At 44.1% G+C, this 19,182-nt stretch overlaps 1 protein-coding gene across 8 annotated transcripts in view; it reads right to left on the bottom strand.

Annotated features, from left to right (window-relative positions):
* Nucleotides 1-14,839: 14,839 nt before the first annotated feature.
* YAP1 (Yes1 associated transcriptional regulator) overlaps nucleotides 14,840-19,182 on the bottom strand; it is a 128,995-nt gene continuing 124,652 nt past the window's right edge. For 7 of the 8 annotated variants that reach the window (XM_074984567.1, XM_074984576.1, XM_074984585.1 and 4 more), the window contains one exon: nucleotides 14,840-18,889. In XM_074984567.1, the coding sequence (XP_074840668.1) occupies nucleotides 18,654-18,889 (236 nt within the window). In that variant the 3' untranslated portion in view covers nucleotides 14,840-18,653. The remainder of the gene's footprint in view (nucleotides 18,890-19,182) is intronic. The other variant, XM_074984634.1, reaches the window with a different exon arrangement.

The raw sequence follows: 19,182 nt of genomic DNA, 5'->3' as shown, positions 1-19,182 counted from the left end.
ATCAGATTCTACCAAGGTAAATCTAGGTAGTCTGGTGTTATTAAACTTTGGCTTGTAATGATATGCACAAATGCATTATTTATGTCAGAACTGGATACCTGAAGTATTATGTATATATCGTATTATCAATTTATATTGTATTACCAATGTCTCTGAAGATTGCAAACTACTTAAGATGAGAAGCAAAGAATATCACCATTGCACAGATGGTATAAGACAAAGTAAGAGATCTGCCCAAGGTCAGACAAAGTCAGTGGCAGAGTAAGGAATGGAACCCAATGCCTGGTCCTTCCCAGCAGGATGCAAGTAGTTCCCATTTCCTTTAAGTGCAGTTGCTGGGTTCCTATGGAGAGGGCACATAAAGCAAAGTTCCAGTTCAAAACCTGCTGGAATGAAATTAATGAAATTAAGTCATTAACTTAAAAGACTGCAGGTTAGGCCTCAAGTCCAGAATGTCCCCTAGTATTCTGAGGCAGCTATTCCACAGTGACAATATTTACCAATAAGATTACGACACAGAAATGGTTGTCAAATGAATTGGCACATTAAGAAATTTAAAAATAGCCTGTGCCCAGTGAGCCAGCTGAAATGTTAATCGGCGTGTCAATGCAAAAGTCAAAACTAACAAGTGGCAAACACTCAGAAAATTAATTTTGTACTGTGCACATGTAAATTTACAGCCTATGTTGCTAAGCACTATTATTCATACATCAGCAATTGAATTCCTGCTATGTGTGAAAAATCTTAATCCATAATATGCCGTGTGTAGCTATGCAATAAGTGTGTGTAGAGAGAAGCTACATGTAGGCCACGTCTACATGGGCAGCTTCTGTCGACAGAACAGCCGTTTTGTCGTCAAAATTCACCCAGCGTAGATATGGTTGAAGCACTCTGTCCAGAGTTTGCTGACAAAACTCAGCTGTTCAGTTGGCCAACGTTATCCCTGTTCCTGATCAAGTAGAACACCTCTGTCAATGGTGTTTTGTTGAAAGCATGCCCGTGTAGACTGTTCTGTCGGAAGAGGGCTTCTGGTTCACCAGGGAATCCTGTTTGCAGAGCTTCTGGTCAGCCATTTTGTCGAGAGAGGGCAAGGCAATCTGGTTGCTCTCTGTCGACAGAGAAGCTTGCTTTTTCAGTCTGCTTTTATGTGTAGACGTAATCTGTTGACAGAGGTACCACCGAGGTTTCTCTGACAGTGACTTCTGTTGACAGAGGCTGCCCATGTAGACATAGCCTACAATATGTATGATGTGTAGCATTAATAATGTATTAAAGCTTGAAGAGAAATGCATGGTTTGAATTCACTCCGCAAAATCCTGGTGTTTACATGAGACAACCTCCCCGCTATGCCATATTTGTTGTAAATGAGCTCAGCAAATCCACTAGTGCAGGATACTGTTCATCCTGTTTTCACTGGGACATCCCTTATTTAAGTTGTTTTACAGGCATCCTGACTAAGAAAATGGGCATATTGTCCCATATTTTGCAGAGCTCCTGACCCCCCCATACCCAGCATTTCAGAGTGACAGCCCTTCTGCAGGGAGGCTGCCCAGTTCCCCAGTGCCCTGTGCCCCGGGGCAACAGCTTCCACTGCCAGGCAGCTCCTCAGTGGGGTGGCTGCCCATTCCCTGGTATGACAGGTCCCACTGCCAGGGACCCCTGCTGCTGGGCAGCTGCCACATTCCCCAGCCCTCTTTGCAAGAGCTTCACAGCCTCTATTCTCAGCACCCCTCCACCAGGAGGTTGCAGAGCCCTCATCCCCCACTCCCTCTCATTGGTGGTACCTCATCAGGAGACTGTGGAGCCCCCATTCCTGGTGCCTCACTATAGGGCAGCAGCCCTCATTGCTGAGGAAGCCTGACATGGGACAGCAACCCCCCATGCAATGTGGTCACCCTAAACTAGTGCCTTCTGACCTTGATGCAAGAGACAGGGAGCAGCTAGCAACGTACAACCTGAGGTGCTTTCATTTTCCCTTTTTGGATCAAAATAGCCAAATGCATTGATCTCCGGGGCATTCTACAACATACCTTCTAATGAGGAAATGCTGTTGAAGGAGGCAGTATTTAGGGATGCGGGGGGTGGGATTTCCCTCTTTTTATGGAAATTTCTCCTGGAGGTGGGCATTCCAATTGTGTTTCTAAAGATGTGTAATACACAGCTTTGGGCAGACACTTGTTGCAAATAGTCATTTTTATAGTTTTTTCACATTTTGTTAGTTAATGGGTTAAAATATTTCTTGCTCTCAGCCTTAAAGGACTACATACTATTCTTAGATGCAAGTAACTCTGCTCCTCAGAAAGGAGATGGGACTAAAACCTTTAAATAATTCCCTATCTAAGGCTGAGAAATGGTCATGAGGGATCTAGCACGCTCAAGGCAGACTGAAATCTGCCTTTCTTACTGGATGTGCAAAATTCTAGTTCTGGTTTTGTTTATACTCCTCAAGAAGGGAAGTGCCAGAAAAACCACAGGGATGTTTTGGAAAGTAGCAAGGCCTTGACAAAGACGACAGAACTTAGTAGTTAAATAACACATTCCATCCTCAAAGGATCTTATAAACATTAATTAACCCTCACACAGCTCCTAGGAAGCCGGTATCATTTAAACAGGAGAAACTAACACACCAGGATTAAGTACTTCACCGAAAATTTCTAGCTCTCCAACTGACTCTCCGTAGAGGGTTTCCTATTTCTCAGCCAGTGATCGCTCTACTAAAGGAGTACCTAACCTTAACTTCTAAATCCAGCTTCAATACATTGTTGCAGGTGTGTGGCAGATTCATTGTGGTAACCACCCATCAAAAGTTCAAAATTAAAATAAACAAATGCAAACCCAATTCAAATAAAAGACGATGCTTACCATCTCTTCACTTCACCCCCATCTCAGCAGCCCTGAAACAGACTAAGACATTCTGCCCTAGTACAGCAATCCAGCATTCATATTGCCATGGCCTCTGTCATCTTCACCTTTTTAGACATGCATCGGACATTATGGGTCGTTGCCAATGAAAGCTTATGCTCCAAAAAATCTGTCAGTCCATAAGGTGCCACAGGACTTCTCTTTGTTTTTGTGGATACAACTAACACAGCTACCTCTCCAATACTTGTCATCTTTTAAGAGAGAGAGGCTGTGAATCGGAATCAATGTGTCAGGACATACAACATTTCTCCTGGAAGTAGTTTGTTTAGGGTAAACCTGGAAACAAATGTCACACATGGAATCTTTCTGTAAGGATGTTTTTTGTTTAAAAAAAACATTTTCCACATCTGGAACAAGGAGTAGAGATAAGAGATCAAAATGTTTTATTTATAAATTGCTAATACATGGCTGTTGACTGTTTCTCTAGCCCTCATGCCTCTGGCATCTGAGATTTCCCCTCTGTATGTGGTCTCTCATATTGGTGTCAAACATAATAGTATCTGAGCATGTTTTTTTTATGAATCAATACATCACCACCAAACAAGATCAATCTCAACCTCTCAATTGCCCCAAAGGGGTAAAGTTTTAGTCTCTGAATTCCATAGGGTTAGAAGCTTCTGGATAAGTATTTTCAGTATTTGGAGAATTCTTAAAGGCCTTTTTCTCCCATGGATACTTAAATTGGTACCTTTTAAGTCAGATACTGAAATATGAGAAAAAGAAAAAAGTTTAGTAATAATTCACCTCTATGTGCTTGTACTCTTATTGTTGCAGTCAGTCTTGAAGGTATGATGAAGGGATAAGTTTCACAAAAGGCAAATGTTTGGGGGTAAGTATATCTGTGATACTCCTTTATTTTCCTGAACTCCACTCCTTCCATTAGATCCTGTGCTGGGGAAAGAGTGGGCTGCATAGATATCATTCTTAAGAAACCTCTAATGAAAAACTCATGTGAGAATTGGAAAGGAAACGGAAGGGTAAAACATCAGGGTGGAGTAACGTCCTCTAAATACAGACTGTTTTGAGAAGGGACACAAAAGAAAAGAGGTGGAAAAAACTGCAATTGAAGGGAAAAGCAAAACCCTGGATTCAAAAATCAGAGCTGCAGTACTCACTTTTACAACATTTCAAAGCACTAGACAGAGATCCGAAGCGGGGAGGATGGGCGGGTGGTGGAGCACCCACGGGGACATGTCTCGAAGAACCATCGTTACTACAGGTGAGTAACTTCTCTTTCTCCTTCGAGTGGTCCCCGTGGGTGCTCCACAATAGGTGACTACCCAGCAGTAACCCAAGTAAGGACATGGGTAATCAGTTTATGTGCAGCTTGCCCCCGAGAGGACTGCTGTCGACAGACGGGTACCCTCTTCGAATACCCAAGGCAGGGCATAACGCTCGGCGAAGGTGTCGTAGGATGACCAGGTCGCCGCTCTACAGATGTCTTTTAACGCTATGCCCTTGAAGGCTGTTGACGCCGCCACCGCCCTGGTGGAGTGAGCCCTGGGTGGGGCCAGCAAAGGAGCATTTTGAAGCTCGTAACACATTTTTATACAGGACACAATGTGCTTAGAGATTCTCTGTGAACAGAGAGACTAGGAGCCTGTCCGTTTTCCGGAAGGACTTAGTTCTGTCTATGTAGAAGGCCAACGCCCTCCTCACATCCAGGAGATGCAGGCGTGCCTCCTTGCCGGAGCTGTGAGGCTTCAGGTAAAACGAGGGTAAAACTATTGGCTCGTTAAGATTGGACTCCGAAGAGACTTTTGGAACAAAAGCTGGGTGCAGCCTTAAGGTTACCGCCTCCTTTGAGAATACTATGCAGCGCGGCGTTGCCATCACTGCCGCGAGCTCACTCACCCTGCGGGCTGATGTAGTTGCAAGGAGGAAGGTTTTTTTTGGTTTTTTTTTTTTATGGTAAGGAGACGTATGGGAACTGTGGCTAATGGTTCAAAAGGTGGACCCGATAGCGTGCTGAGCACCAAGTCCAAATTCCACGATGGTGGAAGCGGTTTCCGAGGGGAGTACAGGTTTACCAGCCCCTTCAAGAACCTGGTAACGATAGGATGGGCGAATACCATGGGCCCTTCCTCTGTATGCCGAAAGGCTGATATAGCGGCGAGGTGGACCTTTAGCAAGGATAGAGAAAACCAGCCTCTCTTGAGGTCCAATAAGTATTCTAGTATTACAGGTATAGGAACGTCAAGGGGAGCTAACTGCTTGGCGGAACACCAGGCTGTGAAATGAGTCCATTTCTGCTTGTAAGTCCTCCTGGTGGAGGTCCTTTGGCTACATTCCAGGACTTGTTGTACTCCCTCCGTACACGTGCTCTTTAAAGAGCTGAGCCATGGATTAGCCATGCTTGTAGGTGCAGACCCTGAGGGTGCGGGTGCACTAAGGAACCCTGAGCCTGCGTGAGTAAGTCCGGCGCCACCGGTAGAGGGAGTGGTGGGTGGTCCGACATGCGCAAAAGCAAGGGAAGCCATTGCTGCTGATCCCAAGCAGGACTATGAGTATCATGCGAGCTCTCTCCCTTCTGGCTTTGTGCAAGACCTTGTGGCAAACAGATAGATCTGGGGAAACCCCCATGTACGAAAAATGCACCATAGCAGATCGGAGCGGATCTGCCATTCGTGTGTGATTGTGAAGCGCCTGCTCAGCTGATCTGCTTTCACAGTGTGAGCACCCGGCAAGTACAAGGCTTTCAACGTTATGTTGTTGGCGATGCACCAATTCTACAATTGGACTGCTTCCGCACATAGGGCACAGGATCGTGCTCCTCCTTGTCGATTGATGTAAAACATAGTGGAGGTATTGTCGGTATTGAATCCCGACTACTTTGCCATGTAGGTAATCTCGAAAATGTTTGCACGCGTTGAACACTGCTCTGAGCTCCAGCATGGTTATGTGCAGTGTCTGTTCCGCAGGGGACCATAGCCCTTGCGTTACCTTGTCGCCGACGTGCGCTCCCCATCCTATGTGGGAGGAGTCGGTAGTCAGAAAAAAATAGAAGTTTGTGGTTGGTGAAAAGGCACCCCCACTAGCAGATTCTCGGGGTTTTCCCACCATGCCAGGGATCTGTGCACCTCTGTTGTGGGCGACACCACCCTGTGGATGGTGTGGGATGCCGGTTTGTAAACGCTCGCCAGCCAATGCTGCAGGCTTCGCACGTGCAACCTGGCATTCTGTACCACAAACGTCGCTGCTGCCATGTGGCCCAGCAGCTGTAAGCATGTTAAGACCAGCACCGTGGGGCTGTATGTGATGACTTGCACCAGCGAACTGATGGCACGGAAGCGGGCGTCGGGTAGGTACACCCTTGCTGTGATAGAGTTTATGCGTGCCCCTATGAACTCTATATGCTGTGTGGGTTCGGACTTTGACTTTGCGAGGTTGATGACTAGGCCCAGCAAAGAAAAACGTGTCCGCTGTGACGCGTATCATGCGTGAGACCTCTGCCTTCGAGGCCCCTTTTAGCAGGCAGTCGCCCAGATATGGGAAAAATAAACACCCCGTCTGTGCAGGTAGGCTGACACCACTGCCAGGGTTTTGGTAAAGACTCTGGGGGCCGAGGAGAGGCCAAACGGAAGAACCCTGTGCTGGAAGCGCTCCTGGCCGACTGTGAAGCGGAGGAAGCGTCTGTGTGCTGGGTGGATTGTTATATGAAAATAAGCATCTTGTAAGTCGACTGCTGCAACCCAGTCTCCATCGTCCAGTGCCGTGAGAATCAAGGCAACTGTGATCATCCGAAAACGTTGCTTGCGCAAGTAACGGTTGAGGCCCCGAAGATCTAAGATGGGCCTCCAGTCTCCTGTTTTCTTCTCTGGTAGGAAGTAGCGTGAATAAAAACCTTCCCCTGGAATTATTCTGGCACTCTTTCCACCTCCCCTATGAACATAAGGTGATTCACCTTCTGCTTGAGCCTCGCCTCATGGCAGCGTCCCTGAGGTGAGGCCTGGTGGGAGGCTTCGTCGGTGGAAGCGACTGGAAGGGGATTGCATAACCCGTGGCTATGATCTCCAGCACCCATTTGTCTGTGGTGATCTTTTGCCATTGGGAGTGGAACGGTCTGAGGCGATGATGGAACATGAGATGAGAGTGGCATTGAGTGAGGATATTGATAGTGCAGCCCCCGACATACCCGTCAAACTTGTTGCCTTTGGGCCTGACCCGAGGGTGTACGGCTTTGTTGAGAACGTCACCTAGGAGTTCTGTACTGTTGCTGCTGTTGATAGAGCTCTTGGCCGTAGCCCCGTTGATATTGAGCACGCTGTGGTTGTAAGTGTAGCATCTTTGCTGAGGATAAAATTTTCCCCCCCCGTATGGGGGAGTATAAATGCCCAAGGTCCTAAGTGTAGCACTCGAGTCCTTACTGGAGTGAGGGACCGAGTCGGTTGAGTCTGCAAACAGCTTTTATGTATCAAAGGGAAGGTCCACGATCTTTGCCTGTAGGTCCCTCGGGATACCTGACGTCTGGGGCCAGGATTTTCTACGCATGACCACTGCTGTAGCCGTTGAACGTGCCACCGTGTCCGCCATGTCCAGGGCAATCTGGACTAACGTCCGCGATGCTGCGTAGCCCTCTTGAATAATCGCCTTTAACACCAGCTTTTTGTCTTCCGGAAGTGAATCCATGAGGGGAGTAAGCCTGGAGTAATTATGAAAATTATGGTTTGCTAGGTGTGCCCATAATTTGCTACTCTCAATAGCAGGGTAGAAGAGGAGTATACCTTCCTGCCAAACAGCTCTAGCTTCTTAGCATTTTTGTCCGATCCCCCCAATTTGTACTGAGAAGCCTTTGACCTCTGCTGGGACGACTCGACCACCACAGAATTTGGTTGTGGGTGACTGAAGAGGAACTCCATGCCCTTTGCCGGGACGAAGTACTTCTTATCCGCTCTCTCGTTCGTAGGTGGAACAGAGGCCGGAGTCTGCCATATAGTAATGGCTGACTCCAGAATGGCCTCGTCCAGCGGAATAGCAATTTTGGACGAAGCCGGGGGTCTCAAATTTTCCAGGAGTTTGTGATGTTTCTCCTGCACCTCTGCCATTCGAATGTCTTGCGTGAAAGCCACCCTTTTAAACAGCTCCTGAAACTGTTTAAGGTCATCCAGGGGAGAGACATCCCCAGGGGCCATGACCTCATCTGGGGAGGATGAGGAGGAACCACTAGGGTAAACCTCCCTCGAACCTTCGGGCTCCTGTGGTCGATGATACACTTGCTCGCTGGAGGATTGTGAAGGAAAGTCTCGGGGTTCTAAAATTAACTCCCCTTGAGACAACTGTGTTTCCGTCCCCGATCGGGAGTGCCCGCGGGGGTATTGAGCGGCCGGGCGGGGGGGGGGGGACCTGCTCCTGGGTGTAGGCCTGTGGTTTGTCTGTGTCCAGCATGATAAGGACGACCATGGCAGCATGGGCAAAGGTCCGGGGATGGAGACCTGGACCACGCACGGGGTATGTACCCCCGATGTCTGGGAGAGTGAGACCTCCGCGACGACACAGATAAAGGTGAAAACTGGCTTGTGATACTACTCCAGGGGATCCAATCCCAGAAATGGTGAAGGTGGCCCAAGCCATGGTGACATTGGTTGGAGGAATGGAGAAGGAGGTTCCGGATGGGCCGGTGGAGACACAGACCTTCGGTGCGGCGTGTGTATCACAGGGGGAGGGCTTGGTGCTAACAGCAGCGCAGCCCTGTCTGGAGATGGACTGCAGTGCCGGGCTTTTGAGTTTGCCTTGCCCCTCTCCTGCGGGGCCGGCACCACCCCCTTCCGTGCCGGGGATCTTGGCCCTGCTGTCAGCGCCGCGCTCGGCACAGTCAGCTGCCGTGCCGCCCAGGTATCCTCCTCCGGTGCCTGCAGGCTCCGTGCCTGGCGCCCCTGCACCGTTGGTGCCGCCGGGTCCGGCGCTTGCCTCGCTGACGCTCTAGGCGCCGCGCGTGCCGGCTGTTGTATAACTGGAGGCTCAGCCTCTGCCACGTGAGCTGCCGCTTGTCTGAGTATGCGGCTGGGGACTGTGTGCTCCGCTCGTCCTGCTCGCTGCAAACGCCAGCAAGGACCCAGCCAGGGAGAGCTTCCTCCGTTTGTGCACCGAGGGGGTCAGAGAAAGCCGCCCTCCTCTTATGCAACCCAGAGGGCCCTTCTGGGTGAGGCTTCTCCGGCAAGTCCGGCTGGAGAGCCTTATCAACAAGAGTATTTTACACCTCATCGATCTGCCCTTCCTGGCCCTGGCTGTGAGCTTAGCACAGTAAGAACACTTCTGGGTAGCCTGTGATTCCCCCAGGCATTGGATGCATTCGCTATGCCCCACAGAGGCCGGCAGAGTTTCATGGCATGACTCACGCTTTTTAAAACCTGAAGAGGCCATTGCAGTGAGTCCTTTACTGTTAATAGGGTACTTAGCACTTAATCCGTGCCTTTCCACCACAAATAGTGATCACCGGCCTGTGGGGCAGCGGGCGGCCTAAATGGCCTTCACGTCCGCTCTTCTCTTCTCCGCTCCTCTTTTCCTTTTTTTTTTTTGCTGATATTCTCTTTGTCTTTGCTTTCTCTTTTTTTTTTTTTTTTTTTTTTTTTAATAACCAAAAACAACAAATGACACCAAGAAAAAAACCACTATTTAATCTGACTCTGGCCTTAGCCTGAGTAGATTCCGTCTACAGCCAATGGCGGTTGAGAAGGAACTGGCAGGGACTGGATTGCGCACGCGGCCGGGGGCGCGCAGGCGGGCAGCGCGCGCCGGCGCATGCGCTCTCCAGGAGGAATTGCTGGAAGATTTCCGATCTGTGGCGCCGGGCGAGCCCGACACCTATTGTGGAGCACCCACAGGGACCACTTCAAGAAGAAGAGTTATTCCAGAATATCTTATTTTGAAATAACACTGTTACACACAAAATGCATGTCAGTAACACTTGGCTATTTTGAAATAGGGGCTGTTTAAACAGGGAATAAAGTTTATTTTGAGATAAGCCACAATGTGTCCAATGGCTCTATTTTGAAGTAGGCTCTATGGTGTGTAGATGCAGTATTTCGAAATAGATGCTAGTCCTTGTGTAATGAGATTTACCTATTTTGAAATAAACCAGCTGCTATTTCAAAATTATTTTGAAATAAGGGCTACTTTGTGTAGACACTAAGATAGTTATTTCAAAATACCCTTAGTATATAATTTTGCCTATAGTTCCTGAAAAGGTACTGAGCCAGCGACTACTCATCCATGGGCCACAGAAAAGGAAAAATGGTGCCTATTGCATAAAACTTCATTAAGGAAAGGAAGGAGCAAGAACTTAAGGAGTTCATATTCAGATGACTTAACATGTAAGTAACTCAAATGAAATCTTGGGGAACATCAGGCAGCTTTAGAATCACAGTTAATATAGGGCAGGAGGAGGAAGTGCAGTTCCTTTTTGGGGCAATTCTGCACTGCTGACTGTATTTGCATGCAGAGTCCTCGTGTCATGTGACAACCAAGCCAGAAGCCGGACAATGAACCTGGAACCAAAGTAGTGAGAATTTTTTTTTTAAACTTTTACCAGAGTTCTGAGCGTAAATAGGACTCAGTCATCACAAGTGAATCTGCATGGTGAATGCTTGGCAGGAAGAGACATCCTGCAACAGCAGCTGAGATATGTGAATCCCAGCTCAAAATCTTGATCATTTCTGCTTTAGAGGTGCTAAAATTGAAGAGCATGACAGCAGAATGCTAAAACATAGGGATTGTGTCTTCTTCTGTGGGGGCAGAGCACCTAGCACAATGGGGCTCCAGTCCTCATGGGAGCCTTGGAGTGCTGCTGCAATCTCAATAAGATATAACAACTAACACACAAACATACATCGTTTAGAAGCACATGAGCAGATGAAGAAAAGGAACTCCAAGTGGGCCAATATCTTTTACCCAGAGCTCATTCTGGCATCATATGACTTCAGAAACAAAACATACATTGTCCTGCCATAGGCTGCTCTTAGGGTAGGCATACACAGGAGGGAAAAAAGACAACCTCCCCCAGCCCCACCCAAAAAGGTCTGGCATGAGTCAGCTGACTTGGGCTTGTAGGACTCAAGGCCATGGCGCTGAAAAATCACGGTGTAGAGAGACATTCGTGCTTGGGCTTGAGCCAAACTCTGGGAGCCAGTCCAAACCTGAACCAGCTGACCCAGGCCAGCTATGGGTCTTTAAACCCATGTAGACATACCCTTAGGCTGCTTCTGCAGCAGTGCAGACTCCTAATTGCAGATTGACTGTGTAGAGGGGTGCAGTTTTGAAATAAGTACCCCACTTTGACATTCCCTTACTCCGGTCTACACTTTGAAATTTGTGCAGCTGCCATTATGTTAATGAGGCACTGAATATGCACGTTAGCACCTCATTAGTCTGCTTCACATTGCCTCATTACCATAGCACCTCTGAGGGGAGGTGGCATGTGTAGAAGCAGCCTCAGTCACTTATTAGTCAAATGCAAATGTATCATCATTAGACCATTCACCCTGATTTACAGAACGTTCCAATGCAAGCCAGTTTATTCTACAAAAGTCAAGTACGCTTTGTGATCTATCACATTTAACATACAAGAAATCAAAGTTACTATTTCCAGGCATTATACTCTTAGAGCATTTTTACCTGGCACTTCACCATCCAGCAAGCTCAATAAACTGACACTTCTGATCTGCACAGAAAGTCCAATTTATAGTGTGGTAGGTGCAGGCTGGTGCTTGGGAGAGACTTGGAGTGCCTGATGGGGGGAGGCACTCACCTCCGACTGCCCCTGCATGGGGCTCCCTGTCCTTGCTGTTGCTGACAGCAGCATGGCCAGGTAGTGCTGCAGGCATGCTGCTGCCTCCATCCCCCTCCCTAAGCACCAACTCCTCAGTTCCCACCTATGGGCCAGGAATAGGAGCTGCAGAAGGTGCAGTGGCAGACCCACCTGGGCACACCTCTGCCAGGAGCCACAAGGTTTTTTCCAATTTGGTGGCACCTAGATTTACAGAGACTTCAGACAAACTGGTCTGCAACAATCATAAAAGCTGACGATGAGGTGACATACACCTTTGCCCTCATCACAATGTGGCTATGATACCCATTTCTCTGCAGGTCGCAATTACATCTAGAGAAAAGTCTTCAGTAAGCTCTGCTCTACCCCAAAGCAGGTCCCCAGAAAATACTGGTGGATAATAGCCCAAAACAAAGTGAATTTTCTTTCTAAATAATCCTAGGATAAGAACCAACCTGCTGCAAATATGTCCTGGATATCAGCACATTGAAGACTCAGAGCCCCCTCAAAACATTTTAATCCAGGCAGAATAAAACATCACTTTTGTTCATAGTCAAGTGTTGGACTCAAGGTATCTTAGAACACTCAAATCCTATCCCACACTACTGCAATACACTCTATTTAGGGCTACCTCTGAAGGCTACTCAAGTTTCAGCTATCATAGTATGTCACCACCTTTTAAACAGTACAGGTTAGTATTTGCACATGAAACCTATGCTCTATGCCCTACATTGGCACCCAGTTCATGAGCTGGTTAAAACTTAAAAACTTTATTATAAAAACTTAAGAACATAAGAATGGCCATACTGGGTCAGACCAAAGGTCCATCCAGCCCAGCATCCCATCTGCCGACGGTGGCCAATGCCAGGTGCCCCAGAGAAGGAGAACAGAAGACAATGATCAAGTGATTTATCTCCTGCCATCCATCTCCTGCCCTTGTTCTGAAGGCTAGGGCACCATACTTTATCCCTCGCTAATAGCCATTTATGGACCTAACCTGCAAAAATTTATCGAGCTCTTTTTTAAACCCTAATAGAGTCCTGGCCTTCACAGCCTCCTCGGGCAAGGAGTTCCACAGGTTGACTGTGCGCTGTGTGAAGAAAAATTTCCTTTTATTAGTTTTGAACCTACTACCCATCAATTTCATTTGGTGTCCCCTAGTTCTTGTATTATGGGAAAAGGTAAATAATTTTTCTATATTCACTTTCTCCACACCGTTCATGATTTTATATACCTCTATCATATCACCCCTCAATCGCCTCTTTTCCAAACTGAAAAGTCCCAGTCTCTCTAGCCTCTCCCCATATGGGACCCGTTCCAAGCCCCTAATCATCTTAGTCGCCCTTTTCTGAACCTTTTCTAATGCCAATATATTTTTTTGAGGTGAGGAGACCACATCGCACGCAGTACTCAAGATGTGGGCGTACCATAGTTTTATATAGGGGAAGTATGATATCTTTTGTCTTATTATCGATCCCTTTTTTAATAATTCCTAACATCTTATTTGCCTTACTAACTGCCGCTGCACACTGCGTGGATGTCTTCAGAGAACTATCCACTATAACTCCAAGATCCCTTTCCTGATCTGTCGTAGCTAAATTTGCCCCCATCATATTATATGAATAGTTAGGGTTATTTTTCCCAATGTGCATTACCTTACACTTACCCACATTAAATTTCATTTGCCATTTTGCTGCCCAATCACTCAGTTTGCTGAGATCTTTTTGTAGTTCTTCACAATCCCTTTTGGTTTTGACTGTCCTGAACAACTTGGTGTCATCTGCAAACTTTGCCACCTCACTGCATACCTCATTTTCTAGATCATTGATGAACAAGTTGAACAGGATCGGTCCCAGGACTGACCCCTGGGGAACACCACTAGTTAACCCCCTCCATTGTGAAAATTTACCATTTATTCCAACCCTTTGTTTTCTGTCTTTTAACCAATTCCCGATCCATGAAAGGATCTTTCCTCCTATCCCATGACCACCTAATTTACATAAAAGCCTTTGGTGTGGGACCGTGTCAAAGGCTTTCTGGAAATCTAGGTATATTATGTCCACTGGGTGCCCCTTGTCCGCATGTTTATTAACCCCTTCAAAGAATTCTAATAGATTAGTTAGACACGACTTCCCTCTGCAGAAACCATGCTGACTTTTGCCCAACAATTCATGCTCTTCTACGTGCCTTGCAATTTTATTCTTTACTAGTGTTTCTACTAATTTGCCTGGTACTGATGTTAAACTTATCGGTCTATAATTGCCAGGGTCTCCTCTAGAGCCTTTTTTAAATATTGGCGTTATATTGGCCGTCTTCCAGTCATTTGGTACCAAAGTGGATTTAAAGGATAGGTTACAAACCACTGTTGTTAACTCCGCAATTTCACATTTGAGTTCTTTCAGAACCCTTGGGTGAATACCGTCTGGTCCTGGAGACTTGTTACTATTCAGCTTATCAATTAACTCCAAAACCTCCTCTAATGTCACTTCAATCTGAGTGAGTTCCTCAGATTTGTCACCTAACAAGGCTGGCTCAGATTTAGGAACCTCTGTAACATCCTCAGCCGTGAAGACTGAAGCAAAGAAATCATCTAATCGCTCTGCAATGGCACTGTCTTCCTGTCTTCAAACAAATTTTAACTACTTCTTCACTTGCATGTTTATCCCCAGCACTGAACACAGGGTAGATAGCAGACCTTTGGTGATGGAGGAGAAGTAGAAGATGGGACCTACAGGTAATGTCTACACTAGAGAGATTTGTCGACAAAACTCGCAGAGTGCCTACACACAAAATGCATTTTGTCCACAGAAACTGCTGACAAAAGAGCTGTGTAGACGTTCTGGGGGGGCCCCTTTTGTCAAGAGAGCAGACTTAAAATTGATCCACTTCTATGTGTAGATAGGATCTGTTGACAGAAGTTTTGTTGGAACATCTCTTCCAACAGAAACTTGTGTAGACAGATACTTCTAGTGCACACATAGCCTTAATGCTGAGAAGCACAAAACTTCATCTAAGGCTGTAACTACACACGCATGTTGAACTTCAGGAGCTCAACTGCTTGAAGCAAAGGCTTAAGGAAAGTTTATGTGTAAAGACTGCAGGTGCAAAGAACCACATAACACACAAGTAATTCAGATCTGCCATGTTAAAGAAGTAAAAGAATGCCAAAATTCCAGAGCCCTACTGAAACTGTGTAAATGAAATTAAACTGGGAAACTCCTCCAAGGTCAGTTATACGTATATTTCAGAAATCATACATCAAAACCTGAAATTGTAAATAGTGTCTTTACTGGTTATCTGCCATACAACAAATGCTTAGAATTAGCTAAAAGGAGGCATCCAAACTATGCAGGAAAATCCTGAACATTACACGTCTAAAATTAAGGGGAAAATATCTCAGCACACTGGAATTTATCAGATATAAAAGTCTATTTTGCTCCATTAGCCTATTGTTTGATGCAAGTTCTGAGTGATTTTCTCCCCCGATCTTGCAAACATTTGGCACTCTTGTAGTCTCATGGACTTCAACGGACCACTCACAGGGCTAAAATTAAGCGTGTTTCCAGGACTGGAGCCTATAATTACAAAACAAGTTACAGGTGATTAGGAGAACATACAAAAAACATAATACAAGAAAAAACAATTCCAATGTGTTTGCCTGATTTAAGGCAATCAAATACTTTATGTACTATTGAATTTAAAAGCAAACAAGGTGTATTAAGCACAAAGTATATATTTATATCACATAAAACAACTGAAAAAGTATTACATAAAGAAAAATGTAACAGAATTTACTTAGGTACCTAACATACAAGCATGCTCTTACATCTAAAAGATAACTTTGATAACTATATATGTATTTTTGACAAGGGTGAATTCAAGAGTTCTCTAATACAGAACATTTAAAATGTGGAGAGTACTTTTTTCAAAATACAGAAAAACAAGAAATTATTTAGACAGGCACACCAGCTATTTGTAGAAAAACCATGCTTGCAAGTGAAAAGTCACTTAAGTACTAATTGTGCCAGATGTGCAAAAGCTATGTCAAGAGTTCATCATGTTGAAATTGTCTCTTCTTCTTTTGCTTTTCTTCAGTTTCAACACTGATTGGTACAATTTTTGTTCCACATGATTTAATGACACTGTAGCCTATTCCAAAGCATTTGTCTGTCAAGGTACTGCTATAGCACAGTAGAATTAATATGCATCCTCTGAATTCTCAGCACAGTGAACTTAAATCTAGAAACTATAACATTAGGACAGTGATTTTTGTTGTTTAAATATATACATCAATCAGTATAAAATACTACCCACAACACACTTGTATTTCAAACAAATTTTAACTACTTCTTCACTTCAGCTTTTGCAGGATAATATCCAAATCAGTTTCAGTTGTTAACAGTATAGCATCTAGAGTCTAAAGAACATTCCCTAACAAATAGAAGAGAATGGAAACATCTTAAAGTTGATTAAAGAAATACGAAACAGGGTTACTGTCAGAGCAATTCAAGAATTCCCAGTTTGTCGGTACCTACCCCAGTAGTGCTAACCAAACAGTATATGCTATTTAGAGTTTTTACACTGACAAGAAAACATTCAAACATTAAAGCTATGAGAAACACATAAAAGCAAGGGAAAAGTAACTCGATCCACACACATCAAAACTGAATTTCCTTGCTTTTGTGGTTTTCTGTCAGACCATTCAAGTTATTTTAAACAATGTAGTGCCTTTTAAAATATCTTTTGTGAAGTGGTGAAAAGAAAGAGGGAGGAACTCTTAATTGGAGTGTGAGATGGTCATATAATCCTTATGATGGACACAATTTACTGCTGCAAGGGTTGTTTGTGTCATTGCACATTTAAGTGGCCTGCTAATCTGTGGAGCAGAACATAACTGCTGTTAAGCTGCCTCGGCGGGAAACACATTTTAAAAAGCATACCCTGAAACAATCCACATATGCTTTTGTAAGTTCAGAGTATTAACATCCTTACTGGAAACAGTAAATGTTCATAGTTAGCGGCAATTTTTCACATCTAAATTTCTGTTGCTTTAATTGTTAAAGCAAATTTTAAAGCTCTAGAACTAAGGAGTTTGTCTAAGTTAACTAGGTCCCTGTAGACCCTATAAAACATACCCATTTTAAGTTCTTGGAGAACTGAAAGACAACTCAGTCCATTCCTGGGTTTTATAATTTACTCCTATGTCTTAAAAAATGGCCAAGCCCTTTAAAACAATTTCTTTAAAGAAGCTCCTTACAGACTGATACCTTTCATACCAAGTTTCAGACAGAGTCTTTTCAAGGTCAAGTTATAAACCCTTGAAATAAAATACTTGTGAAAGCTGGCAAGATTCTCAAACCATTAATTACAGAGGTGCTAGCTCGTTAACTATTTTTTTTAAGTAAAAAAATCACTTTCCAGCTTATTCTGAAAGTTTGATTCATGCTCATTTTGTTCATTTAAAAATACTCTTAGGAAATGGTCAGCTCCTGCAGATGACTTAGTGTTATATCTTTTCCTGTTAAACGCAAGTCATATTCACCGCTACCCCACACTAAAAACTCTACTACTAATATACACGTCATTACTTGCTCATGTCCCCATCTAACATATCTTTACAGTCTTCTACACATAGTGTCCAGGGCTTATTTTTCACCACACAGTACTCAATACTTCCTTTCTTCAGGACCTTCAAAGTTTTTGTTTTAGTATTGTCATTACAGTAGAAAGTGAGATGACAATTCAGAGGACATTTCCATGCTGATTAAGGGAAGACTTTTCATTAAGTTTTCTCCCATTGTCGACTTCAAAATCTAAACTCACTTAATTAATAAAAACTGAAACCCAACCTCAAGAAATCATTGGTAAAAGTAAAAACATGTAGTGTATAGTTTCCGCTACATTAAAAGGCATTAAAAAAGACTTAGGTATGACACTTCAGTCTCAGACTGCTGCAACCACATTCTAGTTTCAAATTCTTGCAAGCAGACATGAAAAATAAGCCACTGGTCATTTATTCTAATGATTACATTCAAAGCTAGCCTTTAAAAATAAAAGTTGCAGGTGAAACATAAACCCATATATACTCACTAGCTAGTTAGCTAAAATAGACATTTGTGATATATAAAAAAGCAGACAATTGAGACTTAAATAAGACTGAGATCAGAAAATTTAGATTTCACTATTAAAAAAAGAACACCTACAATTACTTCTCAACCTACAGCTGCAAATAAATTCACTAACAAAACGAAAACAGAACAAAAATCCGTCTAGTTTTTGTCTGACAAAAGTTAGGCAAGATTATGTGGTAAAAATCAAAGTTGATATAAGTTTCTACATAAAATGACATGATTTACTATACCATAAAATATGAACAAGAACTCTCTGTTGCCCAACAAAAGAGCTAGCAGTATCAAACACTTAATGTCTAACAGTCTTCAGCCCTCCTTTGAGCTGTATCTGCAAATTGGTATTGACTTTTTTGCCAGACATCTTTTTTGGGTTCTCAGACCAGTAAGTTGTATATTACCACTTGCTACGGGCAGCAGAGGAGACAACTAGCTGAGCCAATGACAAGTGGTGACGTGTAGATGTTAATTCCCAAATCTGAGTCCTTAGATAAAATGATACGCAAGCTCATATTAATACAAAAGGAATGGCATTTGTCATCCAAACAGGCTCATCATCCCCTCTCCCCCCAACTGAACAGTAGTTGAAACAGCAATAGAAAAAGATCACAAAGATGTCTAGTCTTCAAAGTCAACTGTGAGAGAGGTCAGCAATTTATAACAGCAGCGATGGACAAGGAAGAGCAAAATGTTGGATGAAAGAATCTTGTTGAATATTTGTTCATTTACTTTTTCTGACCACAAACCCAAAGTATATCACATAACTTGCTTTGAACTTCAGGCACTGATGTCTTATATCTTTAGATCCTTCACAGATTTTTCAATACAGTCTCCCTGAGGCTCTATAACCAAGTAAGAAAACTCTCTTTATCTAGTTTGGTGGCTGCCAATACAGATTCCATGTCATTAAGGATGTCAGAACTCAAAGCCTCCTGCAGACTTGGCATCAGTTCCTCTCCTTCTATATTCATCCCATCTCCTTCCAGTGTCCCAAGGTCCACATTTGTCCCTGGAATGGCTTCAAGGTAATCTGGGAAACGGTTCTGATGGGAAGGTATGTTGCTTTGGCTGATATCACCTAGTTATAAACAAAGCAAAACAGAGACGGAACATACTGAGTGTCAAAATAATAAAACTTTTTTACGATAAAGTCAGGGCTCAAATCTAAGCTTCCTTACTAATGCAACTGGTCCCATTAATGGCAATCTGATTACTCATATCACTCAAACAGGATTTAACCCTTAACGTACACAGAAAATGTCACTGATGTTTATATTCCCAGTTCCTGAATATTGCCATATATTTGCTGTATATGGACAGTATTCTTATACTTCATTCAAGAAAATCTATTGCACCTTGTAATTGGAAGGA

Source organism: Carettochelys insculpta, chromosome 1, assembly GCF_033958435.1.
Source record: "Carettochelys insculpta isolate YL-2023 chromosome 1, ASM3395843v1, whole genome shotgun sequence".
Taxonomy (NCBI): domain Eukaryota; kingdom Metazoa; phylum Chordata; order Testudines; family Carettochelyidae; genus Carettochelys; species Carettochelys insculpta.
This window is presented reverse-complemented; position numbering and strand designations above follow the sequence as displayed.